The sequence below is a fragment of the Trachymyrmex septentrionalis genome, unplaced genomic scaffold (genome assembly GCF_001594115.1).
Source record: "Trachymyrmex septentrionalis isolate Tsep2-gDNA-1 unplaced genomic scaffold, Tsep1.0 scaffold131, whole genome shotgun sequence".
NCBI classification, from domain to species: domain Eukaryota; kingdom Metazoa; phylum Arthropoda; class Insecta; order Hymenoptera; family Formicidae; genus Trachymyrmex; species Trachymyrmex septentrionalis.
In genome coordinates, this window is record NW_017304450.1 from 2,269,029 (window position 1) to 2,279,208 (window position 10,180).

The window sequence follows — 10,180 nt, forward strand, 5'->3', positions numbered from 1 at the left end:
TATATCTAATATCTATATCTATAATTTATAATTTCACAAACAATAAATATTTTTTTATTGAATATTTTAGAAAAGGTAAAATTGAATTCGAAAAAATTTTTCTAGGTCAAATTCAGAGCAAATTTGAATAAAATACAATAATAATTACCGATTCTTCTTGGGCAGCACATTCTATAAATAAACATGTTAATCTTGTTATTTGTTCCATAAATGACTTGTATAAGTCCTCAGGAAGACGTTTTAATGAACTTTGAAAAAAATGATTAATCTTTTTTATAATGTTGGTAATTCCGTTTGCCTCCTGATCGCTAATTTCAATACTTAATATAAGCTTCAAAAATCTCTGCATGTAATTTGTCAGGTACTGCACTTCTACTTGTTCCCCGTTTAGAATTCTACCATGTAAACTTGCCAGTTGTATCAAACAATTCATAGCATGATGAGCTAATTGCGGATTGCTGCGTACTTTCCAATACAGTGTGAAAAATAAATCTAATATTGCTGGATCTAATATTACATCTCGCCATGATGTATGCATGCTCAATGGTGGGTTACTTCCAGATTCATGAATTTCCCACATGTACAATAATCTTTTAGGTAGTGCACTGGAGTTAAGGTATATGTCAACAACTGTAATGTATCTGTACAAATATCTATCTCTATATTTATATTCATATATTTTCATATTCCATATTTAGTATTAAAATTTGTATAGTATTATAATGCCATATTAAAATATTAAATATGAAATATGAATTAAATAAAAGTTGTAATGTTTTCAATTTTCTCTTTTAGTCTTCTTTCTATTTTTATAGATTAATCTCAAATATATTAATAATAAAAGGATATAATTTGCATAAATAAATCCCCAAGCAAGCATACTTTCTACGATAGAAAGCAAAGACTTTACAAGAGGTAATGTCAATTCATCAAAATCTTTCTTGATTAATTCATTAAATACTTCGACACAAAACTTGAAAATTTTCTTCATATCACTTTGTTCAAACTGTTTCTTCTCTTTAAGATGAACTTCCCATGTTAGACCTATGTCGGATGATTTAGCAGTCGTTGCATACTCTTGCAATATTGCAGATAAAATATTGCATCCTAAAATTTGCTGCAAACAAAAAAATAATCTTCTTTCTGTTTTTTCGCCGTACAAAATAAAAAGTCAATTTTGTCAATGTACTTACTTCAATGTATACTTACATTTGGTAAATTTCCACTCTTAATCAAATTTTCTATTTCATTTATTATTCGACTTCTCTCCCGTCCAAAGTCATCCACGCTACCTCTTTTAACTATTATTGCAAAAACTTGGAGTATTTTTGCCTTAACATATGGCGCTAACATAGGTTTGTTTATAACATAGTGTAACAGATATTGTCTCAACGAAGAGATGTCAGATTCTGACAGAGTGGTCCATTCTTGTATCAGAGCTGTTTTTATCAAGCCAGCTGTTTCAAATAGTATATAATCTACAGTACTTAATTCTAAAATTTGCTGACACAGCTGATAAGGTGATTTTGTTTTGCGGAAATTTAAGAATACTGTTTCCGCAGATTGACGTTGCTCTGATGAAATTAGATTCGGAGGCGCCTAAAAGCAATGTAAATACAAAATCATTTATCAATCTTTCATAATTGCAAAAACATAGAAACAACATATAAATAGGATATTTCTTTTGTATTATCTAGTAAGAGCTTAATATTAATATGCATTCCAAATGTAGGTATCAATGATATTCTCGTCAATCAAAAAAAGAGATTATTACAATTAAAATACTAATTGTAATAATCAAACCAATTGTTAATATCAATTCAACAAAAAAGAACATTCTATTTTATTACATTTCTATTGATATTCAAACGACTTGTAACAAATATTTTGTAAAATCTGCCTAGTAAGCAAAATGTCAGCAGAGTGCTAGCAATTTGTCAGGTTCAAGTAGATTTTGTGATAGATTGACATCAACTATAAAATTTATCCTTTTTAGCTAAACTTCTTGCAGAGTTCTTTTTCCTTTTTCTCCACTGAAGAAAAAAAGACAAAAAATGAATGGTATAAGAAATTCAGTTAAAAAAAAACAGGTTTGTAGTCAATAACAGAAGATAATTAGTAGAGAGAAAAATCAATTTTCAAAACCAGTATTGAAAATTACTATCAAGTATAATTGTTTATATTACAAAGAGTCTGTTTTTTATGGCTAAAGTAGTACTTTGAGAACTTAAAATAAGACACGCATTTTACAATAAGCTGTTACTTAAACTTTAGTCCTAAATCGAAAGAAATTGACTAGTCACAGTTGAATATGAGAAGAATCGACTATGATTGGTCAATATCTCATGACTTAAGATTTCAAGCTTAGGTAATGGCTTATTGTAGAAAGTCTAAGATAGATATATGTTTAATATTTGGCAAAAGCAAGAAAGAGAGAGAGAGAGAGAGAGAGAGAGAGAGAGAGAGAGAGAGAGAGTTCTAGTGCAGGAATAAAAAACAGACCTAATATCTAATTACTTGCACAACCATGTTCAGATTCATATTGGTCTTTGGACTGGTTTTATCAACTCCAATTAGACAGCCAATTAAATTTCATAATTGCCAATTATAAAATTGGATCTCACAGCTGTGATGTAATATATATTGATATTGCTACATATAATACTAAATTACATAAAATTATTTTAATTAAAAGTATTATTTAATTATTAATTTAAAGTATTATTTATAAGTATATATTTTACATATAAATAAATTGGAATTTACAAAAAAATACATGTTTTCACTTTTGCAATTGATAATTCTAATTTAATCGGTCAATTAAGCTAGAGTTAATGAGACCAGCTTATTAATTTGTAACTAGTTATATATTAACAAATCAAATAAAAATTTGTCTAATCATAACATCAATAAACACAGTCGATACTCATCAATAGGCAAATTTGCTAATGTTTTGCTTTAAACTGTATTTATATTAAGCTTATGTTTCATTATTTATTTTGGAATGTCAATAAATTAACATTGACGCCACGAGATGCTCTGAAATCACACAATGCTCAGTGCTTCAATTGCTCCCTAATATTTCTTTCATAAAACAAACCGTGAAGCAGCAAATACTAGAAATTACATAATAGAGTAATCCAATACACTTGAAACAGTTTTGTTTTGCTTTGCTTCATAAGATACATACGTTTGTTTGAATAATTTGTTCTGCTTTTAGAAAGTTTCTTCAATCATGCTTTATCTCATTTTTCTCACCACGTGTATGGTGCGCGCGCGTGTGGGTGTGTGTGTGTGCCAACATACGCATAGAATTCGTTGAATCTTAAGAAATATCTAAGAGTCGTGGATCATAGAGATCTTAACCCCAAAATGGAATCTTACCAAAATGTAAAAGTTCTCCGGCGTGATAAAGAGCAACGTATTCTACTGATAAATTTTGACTCTGCGTGTGCTAACACGTAGCAAATCTCACAAGAATTTGTAAGTGTCATCTTATATTTCGCTAACCGTTTGTGTTTAAACATTAGTTTAGCTTTTAAGAGATGAAAGAAAATTCAACGGTACGACTCACCAGAACAATTTGCGCCGCGGCTTCTAACTCCCTCAGTATTTCCTCCGCCATCTCAAATAAAACCTGTCTATTTTAATTATTTTAATTCAATTATATAGACAAATAAACAGACTATACTTACAAAAATGTTTTACCTTAAACTGCATAGACTACAGTGCACACGGCTGACTCGGCGTCACATATGAAATTAGATAGCTTTGTAGATAGGTCTCATCATGAAAGAAACCCAAGTGTGTATCGTTCTCGAGATAAATTTCAAATGATTCTGCGCAGATGTCAAAAACAGTCATGGATTTCTTCCACCATGGGTCTCAAACTTGCGTCCATGATGCTAGCTAGAAATCGATCCGAGATTTCGAAAAGGAAAAGAATTAACAAATCATATTTTAACACATAACCAATGCAATTGATTAATTCTTTCTTCATCAGAGATCTCAGACTGATTTCTAGCATCGTAGACACGAGAAGTGCTTTCCATTTGATGCATAAATCGACACAAGTCGATATAAGCGTTGTTCTATCCTTGTTAACATTCCAAGAATAACAAAGATAGAACGATACTTGTATCGACTTGTACTATCAAATTACCGACGAGATACTATTAAAGACCGATATCCTTACGAGAGTTAGCGTCCTTGTGAATATTGAAGTAATTAAGAGTTAAAAATTGAAAATAGTGTAATAATTTTATGATTTATTAATTTAAATTTTTGGACATATTTAGAACTCAATAATACTCGATTTCTTTTTAATTGTGATTTCAGTGCTATTATCAAAGTTTGATTATCAACAGAGATGATAACTGCAGAGAAAAAAATAGTAATTTTTCTGCAATATATAGAATATTATAACTTTACAAATATGCATATTCATTTATGGAACATTTATGTAATAAAAAATCATGAATTTAATAATGTATGAGTCAAATATTTATATTAATAATAGCAAATTTATATCAATTGTCAATAATGTCAGCGTTCTTCAATTACCTCCGGGCCCTTTTTATATCGACCAAAAATTTGCCCAGGGTTGATGATCTTTAATAGTATCTGGTCGGTGATCAAATGCACCCAATCGTTTGCCGCTTGAGATCCATGGAAACAGCCATTTTGCGTCCTTTCTGTGCGGTCTGGTGCATATTTATTATTTTTTTGTGCAGTTAAAATCACTGAAATATAATACTTATATTTCAGTAATTAAACTATCACGGTATTAAAATTTAAAGCAAATTTAAGGAGGATTAAAAAATGTCGGAATATGAGAAAGTACGGACGGGAAAGTTAGTATTGAAAGGCGAAAAATCAAGGTATAATTCTTTTTTATTATTGCTTGAAATTTGATATTTTATTTATATTCTGTTATTTCATATTTTATTCATTGTTTTTTCCAGACCGAAGAAACGAAAATCTAAGAGGCAAGAAAAAGAACAGGATGTCACTGTGGAGGATAAAGATACTCTTACTCATGGTATTTGTTTATTAACTTTTTATTAACTAGCCAAATGTTAAATTTACATGTCTTACTTTATATTTTCTGATAAAAGTACACTTGCTCTTTTGATAATGTTATTTTATGTAAAAAAACGAAAATTGGAAAAAAACGTCGCTTATTTAAAAAACAGTTAATAGTGATGTATCTGAAGGTTATAAAATTTGTCCAATGAAATAAAATTATAAGCATGTACTTACTACAATAGAAATAGCGTGCGAAATATAAAATCTAATACATAATTATAATACAATTGATTGCGTAAAAAAAAACAAGGAACAATTTGAAATTGACTGTTTTATACAAAAAATTGTGGAAGTTATAAAATTCTTTGTGATAGCTTTTATTTTACACTGCAAACATTGAAATGATTATAGCTGGAAGTTCAAAAGCCATGTAGGATTGTACAATGGTCAATGTTTTCTATACTAAAATAATTGTGTCCCACATAATTCTTTGTTTTCTGAATGTAGTAATGTTAATTGTATTACAATTTTACATTGAATTTTATATATTTCATTTTAGCATGCTATTGTAGTCCTTAACACATGCTTATGTTACTTTATTCAATATGGTAAATTTCCTAACATTCAAGGGATAACGCCATCCCTGAGGTTTGAACAAATCTTTTTTTTGTGCTTAAATCATTAGTTTATAGTTATAGAAATGATGCAAGTATTTTTAGAACGAAATTCGAACTGTATTATAGTATTGGAGCTGACTAATGCCAGTTTCCACCAATGTAGATTAACTTTAATCTCGGTTCAACTTGTTCTTCGTCTTTTTCTAGTTCTAAAGATTAGAAAAAGATTAAGATTAAAGTTAATCTATATTGATGGAAATGGGCATAAGGAGCTTTCCAGCAAGAGATACAACTGACACAAGAGTCATCTTGTCCTTCTTTAATAATCAGTAAGAAACTAATTGTAAGACAGAATGATTTTTGTGTCGAATTGTACCTCTGCTGGACACAGCTCCGTACTCCGCGAGTGTATGGACTTATTTATATACCGAGAAATAGCTTCGGCTAATATATAATTTGGCTAATATATAATATAGATGTTACTACTTATATTAAACCAGTAAAAAAAATTTTGAAAGGCTCGGTTTCTGTGTTTATGCGACGCCATTAGTACTTAACTGGAAATTGCGCGCGTTGCATGTTACTGTGTTTTACGATAAATACTTTGGACTTTTATAATAATTAAATGAGTAATACAAAAAAATAGTACGAGGGGAGGAAAGATTCCCGTGGTTTGTCTGCACGTGCTTCTCGAAGTAGTATCAAAGGAAGAAAGCCATTGAATCGTTATATGTTGGAGAGGGAAACTGAGAACGTGAGTACCTCTGCGAAAAAGCTGATCTTCAAATGAACAGTACGACATAGATGTTTTCTCCGTCCTTTGAGTATCGTTTTATCGATTTTCTTACTGTTTTTTCCACATTATCTTATTAGTAAGATATGTAAGCAGTGCAAAATATTACATTTATCAAAGTAAGAGAGGTTTAGGCTATAAAATTGCAATGAATCGTGAAAGATGCAGTCCAATCGTTATTAATGCAGTTCCTCTAATTGAAAAAAAATGCTTATGATATAAATCGTCGTATTGTGTTAGCTATGAGACTGCTTGGCATCGGCCTAAACGGCATTACTAAGCTTTTGCGCTTTTATGAACTTGCCGTATCCAATTTTTCATACTTTTTATGATACTGTTATAAAAAATATTTCCGTCGCTATCTGCAATATCGCTACTGCAGCTGTTTGTGAGATGTTATTGAAAAATGCAGCTATCGAGGAAAAAAGACTTACTAATGAACATGGACAAAATGACTTGATAGTATCTGGTGATGGATCTTGGCGCAAAATATTAATATAAAATTTTCTTCTCTATTTGAAATTGCAACGTTAATCGGCTGGTATACACGTAGTTTTAGATATGACTTAAATCAAAATATTGTAAAGGATACGAATTTTGGAAAAAGAAAGAAAGCATTGCTGAATATGAGGAATGGCTGAAAAATCCATGCAAACGAATGCCAAATAAACCATAAAAGATCTTCTAAAATGGGAATTGACTCAATCGTCGAAATGTTTTCTCGCTTCGAAGAGTTGCACGGCCTGAAATATCGCTATTATGTAGATAACAGTGAAAGTAAAACATTTAAGGGTATCTTAGATAATGAACCTTATAAAGATTTTCCTGTGCTCAGAAAAGAATACATGGGAACTCATCTGCGTAACTTGAAAAAAATACGAAAGACCTCAGTGGCACGGATAAATTGACTATAAAACTTATTAATGAACTGACGGTTTATTGTGATTTAGCAATAAGGATTCCATTGAAGACATGAAAAAAGAGATATGGGCGACATTTTATCACAAAATTTCTACCGATAGTAAACCGCAATATGATTTCTGTCCTACCGGCGAAAATTCGTGGTACTCTTATGAAAAAGCAAAGATGACTAATAAACTGTCAGATTATGAACGCAAATCAGCTATGCACGAAGATGTTTTCAAAGCTATAAAATCTATTTATGAAAAACTGAGTAGCGATGAATTACTAACAAAATGTATAGGAGGCTTTCCTCAAAATATAACAAAAGTTTCAACGCAACTGTATGATCGATGGCTCCAAAGTCCTATGAGAGTGGCAAAACAATTTTAAATGCAGCAACAAACTTGGCTATTTGTTATTGTAATGATGGCTACAACAGCATAATGCAAATTATGAAAGTTCTAAACCTCCTATGTGCTACAATTTTTGCCAAGAAGCGGATGCACGGTGTATCAAGCTTGCTGACGAAGCAAAAGAGGCTTTATTATCATCTAGAAAGGAATGTAATGAGGCTGCTGAATTCGTAGAAGGACAGCATCGCAGATTAGAGGTAAATTAAAAATTTTTTAACTTTATATACAAAAAAAACAGTTACAAAAATTTTTGAAAAAATTGTCTGTTTATATGATTTTCTTTTTGAATTTTGAACATGTTTTTTCTCAAAATACAGTTTTTCAAATTTGTGTGCAACGTCATTCTTACAATTTTTATCCGATTGACTTAAAATTTTACCACACAATCTTCTTATATATATTCTACTCTGAAGGCTTTTTGTGAAATGTTGAAAATTCTTTTTGCATTTTTTAAATCAAATTTTTGGAACGAAAAATGTACTTTTTCTATAAATAGCTGCCATTTTGAGAAAAAGTAATATTTTAAAAAATTCTTATGTACTTCAAAAGCTTATCGTATGTAGATAATGAACATTTTTATTGCTTTGTTTCAGGATAAACCATCTCACAGAAAACGTGCACTAAGTTCATGTTTTAAAAAAAAGCGATTTTGCAAAGGACCAATACGTCGTATTTTGTACATTAAAAAAATTAAAAAATTGTTTTTATACACTTCAATATATGTACAATAAAGTCTTCTAAGTTATTTTTAAATAAAGTTTATTTATTTACTCATAATAAATTCTCAAATTTAGATATCATTTTAGGGCCTTACCTTAGGGCGTTACCTCTTAAATATGTCACTTTTAACTTTGAATTATATTGATCTTACAACAGTGATTTTTCTTTCTCAAAAAAACCTTTGTTTATATAAAGATATTAAATGAGTATATTTTTATTAAAATTTAATGAGGCATGTAAAATTTTTATTTATAAATTTTTTTATTTTGTATAAAACATTTGCAACATAGATGCATATTTTGTTTAATAGGAGGATGGTGGAAGGTTAAGAATATTACTGAAATTACTGGAACAGTGGCTATTGAATTTGGAAACCAAACTTACGTGAAAGCACTCGATAACGGATTGTTTACTCTTGGAGCACCACATGACGAAGGAGAAGGTCCATTACCAGAAGAAATATTAACGGCATTTCCTATAAGTGAGACTAAGGTTGCTTTGAAATCAGGATATGGCAAATATCTTGGAGTTGATAAAAATGGTATCGTTATCGGTCGAAGTGATGCAGTTGGATCTATTGAACAATGGGAGCCAATTTTTCAAGTAATTCCTATATATAGAAATAAAGATAGATATTAATTTAGTTGGAAATATTATTTTATGTGCACTTTGCGTTAATATATTTATATTTTATTGATTCTTTTCAAAAATATCTAGTATTTGTATTTACATTTAACTTTTATGTTTGCTTCTATGTTGTTTCTTATCAGAAAAATTAATTAGAAAGTTTTCAACAGAAAATAAACAATTTTAATATAATAATATGATTTTATTATAAATAATTTTATAATATTTATAAATAATGTATAAACCAAGATAAAAAGTAAAATATGAATATAATTTCAATTCCATAAGTTAATTAAATTTTTATTATTGAATGTAGGAATATTTTTGCACTGCTTTTTAAATATATTAATTCATGCCTTTTTTCAGGATGGCAAGCTTGCAATACTAAATAATACTGGATGTTTCATATCAGTTACAAATGACGATGATATAGTTTGTCAAAATAGAACAGCTGGTACGTCAGAATTTGTTATTGTAAGAAGTATAATACAACGTTCTCAAAGTCCTAGTAAGGATATTCCGAAAGAAGAGCAAGGCTCACTCACAGAGGTCGAAGTAAATTATGTGTGAGTATTATGTGAAATCTTATTAATCGTATAATTATTGAATAAGAAATTATTCAAGTTTAAAATTATATAACTTTTACATTTACGATAATTATTTTGCTGTATTAAGGAGATTCTGATATAACGGATAAAAATCCCTTAACTGCTATTTCTTTTGTTCTATCTTAAATCAGATGTTTAAAATTTCTGATAATAACAATATTTAATTTCACAGACGGAAATTTCAAAAGTTTCAAGATAAAAAGTTAAAAATAAACAAATCTGATCGCTCCGAGTTGGAAAAGGCAAAAGTGGAAGGAAATTTACACGAAATTCTATTAGATAGGAGAAGTAAAATGAAAGCTGATCGTTATTGTAAATAAATTCAATATTGTAAATTTATTATGAAATATGTATTGTATATAAATTGTGAAATACATTTTACCTAATTATTTATTATCATAAAAAACAATTCCAGGATAAAAGAATTTTGTTAAATATTTAAATATTAAAAAAAAAATATATATATATATA

At 29.2% G+C, this 10,180-nt stretch overlaps 2 protein-coding genes across 3 annotated transcripts in view; one reads left to right on the forward strand and one right to left on the reverse strand.

The window, feature by feature from the left end:
* Positions 1-3,768, reverse strand: part of LOC108756962 (exportin-4-like) — an 8,358-nt gene extending 4,590 nt beyond the window's left edge. The window contains exons 1-5 of one of the 2 annotated variants that reach the window (XM_018501168.1): positions 3,709-3,768; positions 3,575-3,637; positions 1,210-1,599; positions 850-1,117; positions 149-600 (exon numbers count right to left, since the gene is read on the reverse strand). In XM_018501168.1, the coding sequence (XP_018356670.1) occupies positions 149-600; positions 850-1,117; positions 1,210-1,599; positions 3,575-3,637; positions 3,709-3,720 (1,185 nt within the window). In that variant the 5' untranslated portion in view covers positions 3,721-3,768. Of the gene's footprint in view, positions 1-148; positions 601-849; positions 1,118-1,209; positions 1,600-3,574; positions 3,642-3,708 lie in introns of both variants that reach the window. The other variant, XM_018501169.1, reaches the window with a different exon arrangement.
* Positions 3,769-4,666: 898 nt separating this feature from the next.
* LOC108756982 (protein FRG1 homolog) lies at positions 4,667-10,029 on the forward strand. The gene is made up of 5 exons (XM_018501199.1): positions 4,667-4,880; positions 4,965-5,041; positions 8,785-9,077; positions 9,468-9,667; positions 9,882-10,029. Exons 1-5 carry the CDS (start codon positions 4,822-4,824, stop codon positions 10,027-10,029), a joined length of 777 nt encoding a protein of 258 aa, XP_018356701.1. The 5' UTR covers positions 4,667-4,821.
* The last annotated feature ends 151 nt before the right edge of the window (positions 10,030-10,180 follow it).

What these genes read in the sequence shown, in the direction of transcription:
- LOC108756982 (XM_018501199.1), top strand. Translation starts at nt 4,822, where the DNA reads ATGTCGGAATATGAGAAAGTACGGACGGGAAAGTTAGTATTGAAAGGC. An exon ending in TAAAGATACTCTTACTCATG is followed by an intron (nt 5,042 to 8,784) that starts GTATTTGTTTAT and finishes TTTGTTTAATAG; the next exon opens with GAGGATGGTGGAAGGTTAAG. An exon ending in AATGGGAGCCAATTTTTCAA is followed by an intron (nt 9,078 to 9,467) that starts GTAATTCCTATA and finishes GCCTTTTTTCAG; the next exon opens with GATGGCAAGCTTGCAATACT.